General features: G+C 39.0%; 1 protein-coding gene across 2 annotated transcripts in view; it reads left to right on the top strand.

Moving 5' to 3' along the window:
• RELN (reelin) overlaps positions 1–17,430 on the top strand; it is a 456,663-nt gene that overhangs the window by 302,176 nt on the left and 137,057 nt on the right. For both annotated transcript variants that reach the window (XM_073328520.2, XM_073328521.2), the window contains exons 15-19: positions 3,106–3,234; positions 5,258–5,367; positions 13,508–13,574; positions 14,537–14,770; positions 15,367–15,528. In XM_073328520.2, the coding sequence (XP_073184621.1) occupies positions 3,106–3,234; positions 5,258–5,367; positions 13,508–13,574; positions 14,537–14,770; positions 15,367–15,528 (702 nt within the window). The remainder of the gene's footprint in view (positions 1–3,105; positions 3,235–5,257; positions 5,368–13,507; positions 13,575–14,536; positions 14,771–15,366; positions 15,529–17,430) is intronic.

Below are 17,430 nucleotides of genomic sequence, written 5' to 3' on the forward strand. Positions count from 1 at the left end.
GGAGTCATGTATTATAAACACTTTATTTTAAATAATAAACTGCAGTGAAATCATGCAAGGGTGGGGGGAACATTCTATCAGGAGCTTCATGGTTGCTGAAGTCCTCAATGAACATTTGTGGATATATTACAGGGAATGACACTGCATTGCCAGGAGATTGACTAGATCATCTAACACAGTGATACTGAGACTGAGGCTCGGGAGCCACAAGTGGCTCTTTAATGTGCCTCCTGCGGCTCTTCGCAGCACATGATATTAAAACGCTGTGTGATTTAATTATAAACCAATCTAAGTTATTAACCAATCAGGATACTTTTCCTATGTTATTAGCCAATTGTAGAATACATGGTCAGTCATTTTGCTGTGAGAATAACATATATATATATAGGTAAATGAAACAATGAATTCATACTACTGTGGCTCTTTTGGATAATGTAGATCTCTAATTTGGCTCCTGAACCACTGAGGTCTGAATATCACTGATCTAATGGGTCTTCTCCTTGTCTGATTTCCATCTGTGTGTATTCACTGGTACATTTCAGCTGCTATGTGCAGCTTTGGAGAGACATAGTTTATGGCTCTGTTGTGTCACTAGAGCAGCTCTAAACCTCTAGGGTGCTGACTCCAGGTGAGCATTACCTGCTCTGTCAGTCATGTGATACCAGTTGGGTAATGCTGTTCTCAGGGATGGCTGTAGTGACGCCTCTCCATCCAGCTGCTGTGTAGATAGACAGATGCACTGAGCAGTCCCCCCACTCCCTAATGCAAGACATTGGTTATTCCTTTTATGACTGGCATTCAGTCATTTGGGGAAAGACTCTATGACAGTTGGATCTGATAACTATCAGAGACTGAAAAGAAAAAAGCATTAGGTGAATGACTAATATTGTCTCCCCTATCTTCTAAATATATGCCTATCTGGTGATTGACAGTAGCAGAGGCCTTGCCCACACTGGATATTTTTAAAAAATAGAAAGAAGGAAAACCAGTCAGTCTATTCAACAGTGAGACAACCCATTGGAGTTAGTCCAACCCTAAGGCTACTGCCAATCATAGAATCATAGAATATCAGGGTTGGAAGGGACCTCAGGAGGTCATCTAGTCCAACCACCTGCTCAAAGCAGGACCAATCCCCAACTAAATCATCCCAGCCAGGGCTTTGTCAAGCCTGACCTTAAAAACTTCTAAGGAAGGAGATTCTACCACCTCCCTAGGTAACGCATTCCAGTGTTTCACCACCCTCCTCATGAAAAAGTTTTTCATAATATCCAACCTAAACCTCCCCCACGGCAACTTGAGACCATTACTCCTTGTTCTGTCATCTGCTACCACTGAGAACAGTCTAGATCCATCCACTTTGGAACCCTCTTTCAGGTAGTTGAAAGCAGCTATCAAATCCGCCCTCATTCTTCACTACTCCCATGAGCAGTGTAGCCTCAGGTGGAGATGGAGGGACAGATCAAAGACAAGAGGTTTCCTCAACAAGAGCACAGCTGAAATATCCCAATACCTGGGTGGGGGGGAACGATGAGGGGTGTTATCTCCCAGAGGTGTATGGAAACATCCTTTCCTCTGACAGGTTTGCCTGCTTTAGAGCTAGTATCCACAGCCTTATGCAGAATGCATGGATTGGAGAGTCCTGGATATTTTGAGCTATATAGGGTTTTATATAATTTCCAAGTCAAAGCACCTGGGGAGGGATAGCTCAGTGGTTTGAGCATTGGCCTGCTAAACCCAGGGTTGTGAGTTCAATCCTTGAGGAGGCTGTTTAGGGATCTGGAGCAAAAATTGGGGATTGGTCCTGCTTCAAGCAGGGGGTTGGACTAGATGACCTCCTGAGGTCCCTTCCAACCCTAACCTTCTATGAATCTATTGTATGCCAAAAATATTTCAATAGTGCTGTGCTACATGCTTGGGCAGTCAATCACTTGACCTTTTAGTCCAGATAGCTCTGAGTGAAGGAAATATAAATAACATAACTCATTTGCTTTCTCAATCTAGTGACTCTCCCAAGGAAATAATTCATAAAATCTATTAGCAGTCAGATCAGTCAGACTCTCCTTCTTAATATTTTTCTTCAATACTGCACTCTGACTGGTTTTTACTAATAGGTAATACTTCTGGGGGAATTCTGCACAAAAAAATTAAAAATTCTGCACATAATATTTTAAAATTCTGCAAATTTTATTTGACAAAAATAACACTACATAATCATGCCAGTTTCAATTATTTTGGTAATTTATTTCAAAATACCTGTCAATGAGTATGTGTGTAGAAATATAGACACACAAAAATTCCCCCAGAAGTAGAGAGTTAAAGAAACCCCTCTGACAACCCAGTTCCTGTTTCTCTGCCTCTTCCCCCCACAAAAAACCAACCCATGGTCCCCCCAGCCAATACACCCAAACACCCTACCCTCCAGAGCTCAGCCACAGGGTCGCCCCCAGCCCAAACACACATCCCCTTCCCTTCAGAGCCCAGGGATCCAGAGGGAGAAACAGCCTGATGCTCGGTCACAGGCTTGTGTGAAGTTTCCTGTGCACCACCCTCTCCTTCCCTCAGGGCATGCTGGGAACTACAGCTGCCAGAAACCCTCTAGCTCCCTCCCCCTCCCCTCAGCAGTGTCTTCTATGTGCAAACTGTACTCTGCTAGGTCCAGTGGACCCTAATGGCAGCCAGCAGCACTGCAGCCCATTTCTGGGAGGGAAAGGAAATTCTGCACAAAAAACATTAATTTCTGCAAAATTCTGCATTGCACAGTGGTGCAGAATTCAACCAGGAATATTGTAAGAGTAACATCAATCCCATTTAAATACAACATAAAAATAAACGTGTAATGGCCAAATAAGGACTGCAATAATTGCTTTCACCTCTATCAGTTAAAGGAGTTCTTATATGGTTTATGTTTTGTTGTCTTTAAAATACTGAGCTTGCTTCATGTTTGCATTTACAGTGTTTTGTCCACAAAGGCATTTCATATTTCAACATCAGAGGTATCAATTATTTAGCAACCAATGAGTTTTAAAGCTTTTATATGTTGGTGCTACAAATGCTGATGTATTACATTTAGTCTGAGGTGAATACTCTGTTTGTTTGTGTTGTTAGTGTCTACTTGGAGTTTTCAACCAATCATGGCCGTTCCTGGTCCTTACTTCACACTGAGTGTTTGCCTGAGATATGTGCTGGGTCTCATCTTCCTCACAGCACCATCTATGCCTCTGAAAACTACAGTGGGTAAGAGAGTTCTGTGCAAAACTAGCAGAGATTCAAGACTACAAAAGGAAGTTAATCCTTTGTGACACTGGAAAGCAGTGAAGAAAGTGTCCCCATGCAACCTTTCATTTCTGATTAACTGGAGACAACAAGCAAAGGAACTGGTTTTTCTGGCTGCCCAGAAGTGAAAAGCTATGTACCTCAGATTGTTTTTGTTGTATAGCAATATTGCTAGAGGAAAAAATACATACAAACATACATACATACACACACAAAATGAGGCAAAATTTACTTGACTTTTTGTTTTGATTAATCTATTAAATTATAATAACAAAGGACTCTTCCACCTATGGCCATGTTTTACATGATCCTCATCTTTTAGTAATTTGGAATGATGACATTTGGAATACAATGGAATACCTCTGGATTTCACTAGCCAAAAATTGTGATTATAAATATTTTGTTGGGTAGAACAGCATATAGAGGTTCAGCAAGAAAAAAATAGCCATTGACTGGCAAAATGTGCTAATCATGCATTAATCTAACAGAAGAAAAATAAAGGGCCAGATCCTGTTCCCAATTAAGTATGCTTGATGCTACTCTGCCAGTGCAACGTGGACTTAAGTTACCATCTGTGGATTCCTCTTGCATAGGGCAATCCCATGATGGCACAGAGCTGACATAACTGCTGTATCCCATCTTCCTTGTAGCCCTCAGAATAGAGGACAAGTCAGAGGCATGACCGTGGAAGGGAACATAGTTGGAGTGCCTTGATGGCCATTACAATTGATCATAGTTTACAGCAGACATGAGATGCTCAGATAATTATAAGGATGACAGCCATACAACTGTCTAGACGGGTAGAAGTTGCACTAGTGGCCAGAGCCATCCGCTGCCTGCCCACCTCAGGATTGGGTGGCTGTAACAGTGGCAAATAGCAGCCTTTATCTCCTCTTCAGGTCCTGCTCCAAGAGGAGTTCAGCCAGATCCAAAGGCTTAACTCTATATGTAACTTTAGAGAGGTCCACTGTCAGGGAAAGGTTCATTATACTAAGCAGTTCAAGGGCAGTATTAACTTTGATCATTTGAATAGAAATGACAGCATATTTTTGTTTGTTTCATTTTAAATGCTTTAAATAACATAGGTAATGTATTAAATGTAATGTACTGAAATGCCATGGGCCAAATTCTTCTTTGGGCAGCTGTGGAGTGGGAAAGCGATTGGGGCAGTAGCCTGGGACTTGGAATTAGCGATTAAAGATTTTTAATCTATCAGAGAAAGATTAATCTTTAATCTATCAGATTAATTATTAATTAATGATAGATTAATTATTAATCTATTAATAATTAATAGATATTAGATAATTATCTAATATCTAATAGATATTAGATAATTAATATCTAATATTAGATATAATATATAATATATTATAATATAATAATATATATTATATAATATATAATATATTATATAATATCTAATAGATATTAGATAATTATTAATCTATTAATCTATTCATAATTAATTAATTATTAATCTATTAATAATTATTATCATTATTAATTAATGATAGATTAAAGATTAATCTTTAATCTATCAGAGAAAGTTATAACACAATCCAATAAATGAAAGTTGAAGCTACACAATTTCAGACTAGAAATGAGGTATACATTTTCCATGGTGAAAGTAATTAACCACTGGACCAATTGACTAGAGTTATGGTGGATTCTCCATCACTGACAATTTTTAAATCAAGATGTTTTTCTAAAAAGAAGGAATTGTTTTGGGGAAGTTCTATGGTCTGTGTTATACAGGAGGTCAGACTAGATGATCACAGTGGTCCCATCTGGCCTTGGAACCTATGAATCATTTACAGCATATAAATCTGTAGTAACTGCATTTACTTGTGAAAGCAGTATTTAGGCCCATATAAGTATAAAGTTCTTAAAACTCTTCAGTGTAAAATAAATGTCAGCAATGTATACTAATATTTAACAACTACCGTTTAAAAATGTGAGAATTTATGTGTGAAATGTATTTCAGGTGGAACCGAATAACTATTCCCCTTCCCAGTGCAGCATTAACCAGAAATACCAGGATTCGATGGAGACAAACAGGACCAATCCATGGAAATATGTGGGCAATTGATAATAGTTAGTATTCATACCTGTTATCATCATGTACCATTCAGGTACAATTTCCATACACAGTTCCCAATAGACACATATTTCCCAATGTCATAAGGCTGGGATTTGCAGATTGTTAAACATCCATTTTATGTGCACTTGATCACCAGTCTTTAATGAAGCTAGAGGGGAATTATATAATCTGAAAAGGCAGTGAAATCAGAAGATAAAATGAAGTATAGAGCTGCAGCAGGCAAAATGTAGATTATCTTTTTTTTTTAATTGAAAGCTTTCTAAAAGTAAAATATTCGTGATGAGGGGCTAATATAATATTTCTTCTGGCTGCTTAGATCCAGTTAACATAAGTAGGTACTACATTGTGCTATTAAGGATGTGTACTGAACTTCCCTAAGTAACAACTGCAACATCTGGGATATATTATACCTGCTAGACACAGAAGACTAATAAAGAAACCCTGCCACCAGCACATGGAAGACAGCTTTTGCATTGTGTACAGTATTTGATAGGGAGAAGTACCTTCGATGATAGTACGTTTCTCTATTTCCATTTTGGAGGCTTATTTTTACCTAAATTATTTTCTAATACCTATAAATCTTTTGGTTTAATTGTGCATTTATTTTGAAAAAAGCAAGGCAACAATAGGAGTCTTGCACTGAGTCACGCGGTATTAAATCTTACAGTCATGGAAAGGCAGGCTCAGTCAGGATAGGAATATTCAAAACACAAACAAGTACTTTGTGAATGCAAGAATTGTATATCCCTGGATTTATGCCTCATATATAACAATGACCATATATAAGGATGATACTGAGAGGGCCACAGCTAATTAAAAGAAATACATTCTGCTACAAACCAAGGTGCAGATATGTTTGTGGAGCACAGGAATTGTTCTGCTAGGTATGTAGGTAAAAATGCATTATATTATGAATGCATATTTTATAGTCTGAAACTTCTGGCTAAATTGTTGGGTGCCACAATTCCTAAGATGCTTTGACATGATATTAGGGAACAGCAAGATACAACACATTTTAATTTTAAGCAAGCTGTGCTCCCAATATCATTACATTTTAAGTTTTACAAAGAAGCCCTTTGACATTTTGAAAACAGAAAAGCCTTTAAAAACTGCCAGGATATTGAAATGTAAAAATAAAATATTGAGCTAATGAAGTAGTTAATTTCCATCACTTTTTTGGTAATGCTATTTCCTTATTCCCATTAGTGTGATTTAGTATCATCTCAATATTCCCAAGGCAGTATTAATTCTTGTCTTGAATATAGTGACATTATGTCAAAAATTAAGCAAAATGAAGGGTAAGTCAAAACACTGATGTCTATGAAAAGTGAGTTACTATATAAGGAAATGCAAAATGTAGCTGTCAGTGCAAGTTTCTGGAAACAACAGAATGATGCAGTCAATGCAAGTCTACAGAAATTTTACAATAGGAAGAAAAATACAGGGTTTGGATTGTTAATTCAAAAATATTATTATCCCTCAGTATTACATCATGGGGATTTTTCTTCTTTTAAAAAAACAGCCTTCACAGCATATAAGACCTTTAAGTATAAAAAGGGGAAAGCTCCTGTCTAAAATTTATCTCCATGAGTCACCAATAAATCCTGATCATTAACTAACTCCATAGGTTTGGGTAGTCAGGAGTCTTGAATTCCTGCAGTTCTCTTTTGACTGTCCTTAAACTTCTTGCAGTGCCAAAGAGTGCTGTCTTCTGGAGGACAATGACTGTGATATCTTCCACTCCTAATGTGTTCTTGAGCTGCTCATCCATACCCTTAGGGATTGCTCCAAATGTTTCACGGATCATAGAATCATAGAATCATAGAATATCAGGGTTGGAAGGGACCCCAGAAGGTCATCTAGTCCAACCCCCTGCTCAAAGCAGGACCAATTCCCAGTTAAATCATCCCAGCCAGGGCTTTGTCAAGCCTGACCTTAAAAACCTCTAAGGAAGGAGATTCTACCACCTCCCTAGGTAACGCATTCCAGTGTTTCACCACCCTCCTAGTGAAAAAGTTTTTCTTAATATCCAATCTAAACCTCCCCCCCTGCAACTTGAGACCATTACTCCTCGTTCTGTCATCTGCTACCATTGAGAACAGTCTAGAGCCATCCTCTTTGGAACCCCCTTTCAGGTAGTTGAAAGCAGCTATCAAATCCCCCCTCATTCTTCTCTTCTGCAGACTAAACAATCCCAGCTCCCTCAGCCTCTCCTCATAAGTCATGTGTTCTAGACCCCTAATCATTTTTGTTGCCCTTCGCTGGACTCTCTCCAATTTATCCACATCCTTCTTGTAGTGTGGGGCCCAAAACTGGACACAGTACTCCAGATGAGGCCTCACCAATGTCGAATAGAGGGGAACGATCACATCCCTCGATCTGCTCGCTATGCCCCTACTTACACATCCCAAAATGCCATTGGCCTTCTTGGCAACAAGGGCACACTGCTGACTCATATCCAGCTTCTCATCCACTGTCACCCCTAGGTCCTTTACCGCAGAACTGCTGCCTAGCCATTCGGTCCCTAGTCTGTAGCGGTGCATTGGATTCTTCCGTCCTAAGTGCAGGACCCTGCACTTATCCTTATTGAACCTCATCAGATTTCTTTTGGCCCAATCCTCCAATTTGTCTAGGTCCTTCTGTATCCTATCCCTCCCCTCCAGCGTATCTACCACTCCTCCCAGTTTAGTATCATCCGCAAATTTGCTGAGAGTGCAATCTACACCATCCTCCAGATCATTTATGAAGATATTGAACAAAACCGGCCCCAGGACCGACCCCTGGGGCACTCCACTTGACACCGGCTGCCAACTAGACATGGAGCCATTGATCACTACCCGTTGAGCCCGACAATCTAGCCAGCTTTCTACCCACCTTATAGTGCATTCATCCAGCCCATACTTCCTTAACTTGCTGACAAGAATACTGTGGGAGACCGTGTCAAAAGCTTTGCTAAAGTCAAGAAACAATACATCCACTGCTTTCCCTTCATCCACAGAACCAGTAATCTCATCATAAAAGGCGATTAGATTAGTCAGGTATGACCTTCCCTTGGTGAATCCATTCTGGCTGTTCCTGATCACTTTCCTCTCATGCAAGTGCTTCAGGATTGATTCTTTGAGGACCTGCTCCATGATTTTTCCAGGGACTGAGGTGAGGCTGACTGGCCTGTAGTTCCCAGGATCCTCCTTCTTCCCTTTTTTAAAGATTGGCACTACATTAGCCTTTTTCCAGTCATCCAGGACTTCCCCCGTTCGTCACGAGTTTTCAAAGATAATGGCCAATGGCTCTGCAATCACAGCCGCCAATTCCTTCAGCACTCTCGGATGCAACTCGTCCGGCCCCATGGACTTGTGCACGTCCAGCTTTTCTAAATAGTCCCTAACCACCTCTATCTCCACAGAGGGCTGGCCATCTCTTCCCCATGTTGTGATGCCCAGCGCAGCAGTCTGGGAGCTGACCTTGTTAGTGAAGACAGAGGCAAAAAAAGCATTGAGTACATTAGCTTTTTCCACATCCTCTGTCACTAGGTTGCCTCCCTCATTCAGTAAGGGGCCCACACTTTCCTTGGCTTTCTTCTTGTTGCCAACATACCTGAAGAAACCCTTCTTGTTACTCTTGACATCTCTTGCTAGCTGCAGCTCCAGGTGCGATTTGGCCCTCCTGATATCATTCCTACATGCCCGAGCAATATTTTTATACTCTTCCCTGGTCATATGTCCAACCTTCCACTTCTTGTAAGCTTCTTTTTTATGTTTAAGATCCGCTAGGATTTCACCATTAAGCCAAGCTGGTCGCCTGCCAAATTTACTATACTTTTGACTCATTGGGATGGTTTGTCCCTGTAACCTGAACAGGGATTCCTTGAAATACAGCCAGCTCTCCTGGACTCTTTTCCCCTTCATGTTAGTCCCCCAGGGGATCCTGGCCATCCGTTCCCTGAGGGAGTCGAAGTCTGCTTTCCTGAAGTCCACGGTCCGTATCCTGCTGCTTACCTTTCTTCCCTGCGTGATCAATGGATCACTTTTGTTCTAGTTTTTCATAATTGTTCCACTTCGTGGCATAGCTCTTCATATTTAACTATCTTCTCTTCTTGTTTCCTTTTTATGTTTGTCTGCTGGCACAGCAATGCCAATTAATGTGGTCTTGTTTGTTTTCTTTTCTACAACCACTATGTCTGGCCTCAAGTATCAGAGGGGTAGCCGTGTTAGTCTGGATCTGTAAAAGCAGCAAAGAGTCCTGTGGCACCTTATAGACTATCAGATGTATTGGAGCATAAGCTTTTGTGGGTGAATACCCACTTTGTCGGATGTTATGTATTCACCCACGAAAGCTTATGCTCCAATACATCTGTTAGTCTGTAAGGTGCCACAGGACTCTTTGCCGCTATGTCTGGCCTGTTGATAATTGTGACAATTGCCAGATCCCGTAAAATCTTCACCTCTTCATTCTCTAGAGCACTTTCAAATCGGTGGGTCATAATTTTGCATGTTTTGTTTAAATCCATATTTTCCACAAACGCTCCAGTTCAGACATTTGGCAATCTCATTGTGTCTCTTCATAAATTCTCTTCCAGTCAGGCTCCTGCAGGCGCTCAACAAAAGTTCCACCATCTCTTCTTTTTCAGAACACATTCTGCAGTTCAGGGAGCAGTTCTGTTGCCCAGTTTTGTTTAGAATGTAATCAACCCTTAATGATTGCTCTTGTGCAGTTGTAATGAGGCTCTCTGTCTCTCTTTTGAGGTATCCCTCTATAAGTCATAAGCTTGTTAATCTTTTATCATTAATGGCTTTGATCTCTCTATCGCATTGATTTCTCTGTAAATCTTTCTAGTCTTTCTCCTTTTTTATGTTTTCTTAGGCTGAATGCATCCTTGTCCAGGACTTGGTATAGCGACCACATGATCTTTTATTTTGGCTGACTGCTCATATTTTTGGATGTTATATTTTTCATTGTCAATTGCTTCTCCCACAGATAGCGGACCTTTTCCTCCATCATGTTGTCTGATGTACATCCTGGCCGTGTCTTGATTGATATCCATTACTCTATGCATTTTCAGGAGCTTTCTTGTTTGGATGTGAAATTTTTCTTCTTCTCTTGATTCCACTTGTTAACTCCGGCAGTGTACCATAATACTGTATCACCCAGTGGCTCAGATCAAATTCCTTGAGATGAGTTGTGTCTTTAGATTAGTTCTTATTCATCTGTAATACTGTTTCCCCACTTCTTCTTTGACTTCCTAATGTTGTAACTCTGTCAATTCCATGAGGTATATGTAGGGGCCATGCTGAGAGGTATCTTGGATAATACCTCATTAACTTGTATGCTATCTGATTGTACCAGTTTGCCCCTCTTTACAGATGTGAATGCACATTTAGCCAAGCCAGCCCATAGCTTTATATCTTCACCAAACTTTTCTACGCATACTATCAATCTCAGTATCTCCTTCTGTGACCATCCATATATTTTCAAATCATCCATGTACTACAAATGGTTAACTGGTTGTTGCTCTTTGCTGATATGATAATCACCATTTATCTCAGGCATCATCCATATCAGAGGCAGCATTGCTACCGTGAACAGCACTGATGATAAGGAGTCCCCTTGAAAGTTTCCTCTTTTAATTTGGACTTCATCAGTGAGAGTCCCTTTCAGGTGGAGTTGAGTGTTCTCATTAACCATAGATTGCTGCAGAAAGGAAATCATCCTTGGATGAATCTTGTGCATTTTCAGTGTCTTGATGATCCACAAATGTGGGAGCCTACTGTGCTTTTTGGGAGGCTATCCGCACCATCTCTAAACTTTTCCTTTCTTTTTTGTTTTGCATATTCTGTGATCCTCCTGCTCAGCTTGAGGTGGTCTTTTGTCCCTTCCATGTTCACTATACAGCCTTTTTGCTCAGGAGGCAGCATTCCATTGTGAGCTAGAATGGCCAGATATTCTTTGCCAAAATTGCTATTAGAAGTTTTCCACATTGTTGGTAAACATGGTACTCGGTCTATAAGTCATATGATCACTCTGACCTTCTTTCTTCTTTGCATGAGGACAGTTCTCCTCAGCAGTGCTAGGGCTCAGTAGTGCAGACCTTATGCGGGCCAGATTCCCATTGGGAGTTTTGCCTGTGTAAGGACTACAGAATCAAGACCATGCTAAGTATAAATATCCTACTGGTACTTAATGTTTTCCCTTGATACTATGGAGCTAGAAATAAAAAAAGAGTGCAGATGGTGCCAATGGTCTAAGCCCATTTTTCACATGCTTCTCATCATGTTCCCACAAATCTCTGCATTTTTCTGTTCTGTAAAGCCAGGAAGAAAACAAATATATGAAATTATTAAGGGCGTAGTCCTGCCCCTTTTGAGGTCAATAGCAAAACCCTGTTTAACGTCAGGTGGTGTCAGGATTTCACCGTAAATCCATTAAACTATCATTATTTTTAGAACAAAATATGCTGAATTTATAGTAATACAGTAAATGTAGTTCTGTCAAAGGATTTTAAACACTGAGCAGTGTATCATGCAGGCAAACTTATCAGCCAGCTATCAACTAAGTACCCAATCCAAAACCTGTTGAAGTCTTTCCTTTGGCATCAATGGACTTTGGATCAGGCCTGGAAAACCTGGTCTTCCAAGATGGTGAGTGCTTTTAACTTGAATAGATGTGGGTGGGATTGAAGACATTCAGCACTTAGTAGGATCCGACCCATATATGTTGACAAATCACCCACATTCACAGCTTGCCAGTTAAAAATGTAGGATGAAGAGAGAGAATAATTTCAAAGATTCAATACACTGACCTTTTAGCTCTCCAGACCTCTTTTCAAATATATATTAAGTCACACACAAAATCCGGAGTTCGACCCTCTTTAGAAAATGTTGCAAACTTTCAACTTCAATAAAGCTTTTCTGACATGATAAGAATGACATTCACAGCACAGCACAGCTAAGCCAAATAAATGAATCAAACAAGCAGATGACATAACACTATCCAGAGCAGAGTTTTTAGATCCAAAAAGGGAGAAAAGCTAGAGAGGCTCCATGAAGTCTGCAGGGAAGATCGCTGTTGCTGTCTGTTTTATGTGAAAAGAGCTCATACACTGCCACGATGGGCAGAAGTTCAAGAAAGAAAGAAGGAACTGATTGTCTCAATTTGGTCTCAGGTGGGTTTTGATAACATTCCAAAAATCACTACACAAGTGCCGCAGCTCTATGTAGCTGGTAGTCTGCTCAGGAGAGTCTTTGTGGCCATTCAGGATTATGGTGCATTTACAGAGGTATGGCATAAGGGGTTATTCCCTATGTACTTGCACTGTCCCTGGCTCCAGTTAATGCTACTAGTTTCCAAACTTCAGGCTTACAAAAATTTAACCTCCAAGATAGCAAATGTATTCATTTGGATTATCCCAAAAAAACCACACTGTGATGATCGCAACTAATCTTTCCTACCCTTTTATTGTATCACTGAATATGAAAAGCTACTCTTACAGAAGAAAGGTGAGATATAGTAGTGTGTTGTCAGGTGCCTGGAATGGTTATTCAGTGCATATGATTTTCATTTTTGTTTAATGCAAATGAAACATTAATACAGTTCTCTCACTAAAAATGCATGATATTAATATTTCCCTCTCAGGAGTTGGGGCCAGATCCCAGTGTCACTGAGTCCTACAGGAGTGTTGCCATTAATTTCAGTTAGAGAAGGAATAACCTTCAAAATTTTGCAATACTAATGGGAGGCCTACATGCCCAAAATAGGGTGGAGGAAGGGGAAGGATAAGAAATGCCCAGACAAGCCAGCTACATCTATTCTCCTCTTTAGACATCTTTACACAAAATAGGTGCATATATTAAAACATCTCCAGCACCTCAAACTGGGAGCAGACACAAATATACAGCATCCAGTGTACAATAGGTTATCCATGGGTCTCCTTGATCTAAGTCAATATTTATTTACTCAATCCTGGCAGAGAGGTACCCCAAAGGGCATCATTACTCCTTCAGGTAGTCCCATTCCTGTCTACAGAGAAACACTAATATCTGTTTGCAAGATCAGCCCCATATGCTCAACAAGGTGTTGGTTATCTTTCTTTGTCACATAATATAACCTTTTAATTTAACCAGTTTCTTTTCTCTGCAGTTTATATTGGTCCATCTTGCCTCAGATTCTGCTCAGGGCGAGGACAATGTACTAGAAATGGCTGCAAGTAAGGGCTATAATAATACCAGAGTTGATGTGTTCACTTTTTGTCATTCAGTTTACTTTTTAAACTGAAAATTGAAATTATTTTCATTTCAGCCCTTGTAATTCTATAAAGGCTAAATGTAAAATCAGTTAATATAGCATCTGAAATGCATCAAATTATTAATACAATGTAAGTTTAATAGTAAATTTCTAAATGACTTTATCTAATAATTTTCTTTTATATTAAACCTGGAGAGATTTGGACCACCTATTCATTTTGAAATGTACTATATTACATGCTAGAAATTACAATGATGCTTTTTTATATTATTTTTTTTACTGGTAAATTGTGGCTTTGCCATTTTCTATTAAACTGTGCCACTTTTTAACAGACTAGTATATTTATATTAAGACCAAAAACAGCCTGGTTTTCAGAGGGGCAGTGATTTTTGAAAGTCAGGCTCCTTCAAGGTGTCTCGCTAAAACTCAAGGCTCTCAAAATCATTAGCCACTTTTGAAGATGATGTTCTAAATATTTTCTGGGTTCTGTTGTATTGTGTGGCATTAGCTGTAATCACATTTGATCTGTTACAGTTACATAGTAGCAAACTAATAATTTGACATGTGGCAGGTGCAGTAGGATCTTAGTACCACAAACAAGAAGTAGACTATCTCTATATTTTTATTTTACAATATGTGGATATTGACTTCTATTTAGAGGAATAGCAATTTTTTGACCCAAAGGGTAAATATTGACCAAAACAAATACATCATCCATAAGAATATTTTGAATACAGTATGACTTATTTTGAAGAGTCTCTCACTTTAGGTTTGAGAAAATCAATGGACTTTATTTTTAAGGTTTTAAAAGTTTACAACTGTTATGTTTGGTTGCAAAACTGTATCTTGATCTTCCACAGGGGAGAAAAAGGTTTAAAACATTTATTTGGGACTAATTATGTTTTTAATATATATTTCTTATAGGTGTGACCCTGGGTACTCAGGACCCGCATGTGAAATGGCTTCCCAGACCTTCCCCGTGTTTATTTCAGAAAGCTTTGGGAGCTCCAGGCTCTCATCCTATCACAATTTTTACTCTATCCGTGGTGCTGAAGTCAGCTTTGGCTGTGGAGTCCTAGCAAGTGGCAAGGCATTGGTTTTTAACAAAGATGGAAGACGTCAACTAATCACTTCTTTTCTTGACAGCTCACAGTCCAGGTGAATAAGAAAGAATAGTAATGTGCTATAAACAAACCTAGAGACTATATTTGTAATAGAATTTACTGGTCCTTTCATCTTCACTTTTTGTTTCATTTAACCTCTCTTGTGACATGAGCAAAATTATGGAACATTTTGTTTCATATTTTAATTTTGATTGTGTAGAATAAGCTATAGTCCTTTCATTTCCCCTGTTTTTTAAATAGCATGAGTATTAAACAGATATGGGGCAGTTATTGTATAGCCAGGCTAGAAAATATGAAATGTTAATATCAAAATTGAATGTCAGAGCCAAGTGCTAATTAATTATGTATAAGGTTGTATTTATTTGACAGCTTGTGGCAGCTGATTAGATCCATTCAGTATCTCCTCCTCCCCTCCAGTGCCTAATAAATAATTAAATGCTGTAATGATTGGCATTTTAAAAATATATATGCCACATTGCATTACTTGATTGTAAAAACCATTTCAGCTACAAACAACTCATAACTGCTGTTTCTCAAAATTTGTCTCAATTTTTAAGATCAGAAAATGTGATTAGGAAAAAATGCTATATAAATGGCACCCTTACCAATATTTATGTAATTCTGATCTAGGTTCCTCCAGTTCACTCTGCGCTTGGGAAGCAAGTCTGTGCTGAGTACATGCAAAGCACCTGATCAGCCAGGAGAAGGAGTGTTACTACACTATTCATATGACAATGGGATTACATGGAAACTACTGGAACATTACTCTTATCTCAACTATCATGAGCCAAGGTATATGGATTATAATTTCGAAAAGTGATATCTAAAGACAGCTAATATTGTGAGCAGTAATTTGCAGCAGTATAGAGTATAAATACATTTGTACTGAGATGTAGGGGAACTAATTTATACAATCTATACTGACCAATTTATTGTGTTACGGAAAATCAGAGTATTCTGAGCACCATATGTATCTGAGTCTTGGACGTTGGCAAGGAAATTCAGCCTTACCGTAAGCAACTTGGCTTCAATGTGTTGCATCTGCTTACACCAGCATTCGGTTTAGCTCAAGATTGCTTATCCCAAACAGAACTGAAGTTGTTTCCAGTATATTGGAAATCTGAGCTAAGGAAAAATGAGGAGCAGATGAGCATCAGAGATTTTTCCTTCATACAATCAGCCGTTGCCACTTTTCTGTTGTTAACACAACAAATATTAAAGTCTATATCATCCCCTCCTTGGACAAGTTCAAACTGTGGTGCCAAACCTGCAGGAGGTCTAGGTATGGTTTGAAATGTGGGTTACTCCTTGCTAACTGAGCATTCTGTGCCTTCATCTCCCTCCACAAACATTTGCACCAATTCTGAACACATTCCTTTTTTGCCCATTCATATAAAAACAGATCGTTAGGAACAACCGTCCAGCTTACATGGCAGAACAAATTGGAGCAGTTGTGGAAGAGTAGGAAGAAAGTTTCACAGTGAATCTCTGGCCTTGCATCAGATTAAAGGAGGAGGGGAATAATGGCCTCAAAGAAGACCTCAGATTTGCTTGAACCAACCCTATCCCCTCCCATGGAAACAGTCACGGAAAGGGAAAGGTTAAGATAAAATATGCACAGCATTAAAGCCACAGACATCCTACCATATAATTCGCTTGGGCTAGGAGTTTGTGGGCCCAAGAAGGAGGCGAGGGCATGATCTACCCATGAGGATGTCTCAAGTTCTTCAGGGAAATCCTAAAAATCCTGAGCCATCCAAACAGAAAGATGCCTCTTCTTTTTCAGCCCAGTTTATTGTACAGCCATGCTGCCATTGACTAATCATTCATGTTTGGCTACAGTTCAGGAAAGCACTTAAGCACAAGCTTAACATTAAGCTCATGAAAGCCCCATTGAACTCACTTAGGCACATGCCTGAGTGCTTTTCAGAATCAGGAACTTTTGTGCCTTTACACCCTGCATCCTAGCTAAGCACTAAATAAAAATTGCTGCTTTGGGTTCTTACACATCTATATGTTTTTCCCTAGTTGCTGACTATTGTTAAATTGTAATTAAAATGTACATTTATCAAACACAGATGAACCTATATCAAGGAAAGATTTGATTCACTCTTCCCACTAATGTAATAACTAGACAATAGAAAAGATGAGTAAGAACATTACAATGGAAACAATTCTGTAACATTAAAAATATTTATTTGGAGTAATACATAGTATACCCCATAAAATGAGGGCAATTACTGTCTTTGATCGGATCTTCTTTATCTGGCTTTAATTTCTAAAGTTTTAAATATTTCCTAGAGAGTGGTTGTATAAACTCTAATACTAATAATCCTCCTTCAAAATTTTCTTTTGCTTCATTTATTACGGTCACATATATGTTTTATATGGTGCTGTTTCTAATTTTTAGATCCAAAATTACAAGTGTAGGATTTATATTTCCTCAAGGTTTTTAATATACAATGTTATTAATTTTTTACAATAAAATGGGCAACGCACATCCCAGTAACTGATTTTAATCAAGTTTCATATATAAATGTAGTAATTTACATTGGTGCTGTCAACCTCTTATCTATTTGATCATCAGTATAAGCAGTTTAGTTTCTGTTGTTCTAGCGGCACTAAGGACTAAGCTCAACATATACCCAATATATGATCAAAACATGCATGTTATAAAGGTTTTCCCAAGTTTTA

Source organism: Lepidochelys kempii, chromosome 1, assembly GCF_965140285.1.
Source record: "Lepidochelys kempii isolate rLepKem1 chromosome 1, rLepKem1.hap1, whole genome shotgun sequence".
Lineage (NCBI taxonomy): Eukaryota > Metazoa > Chordata > Testudines > Cheloniidae > Lepidochelys > Lepidochelys kempii.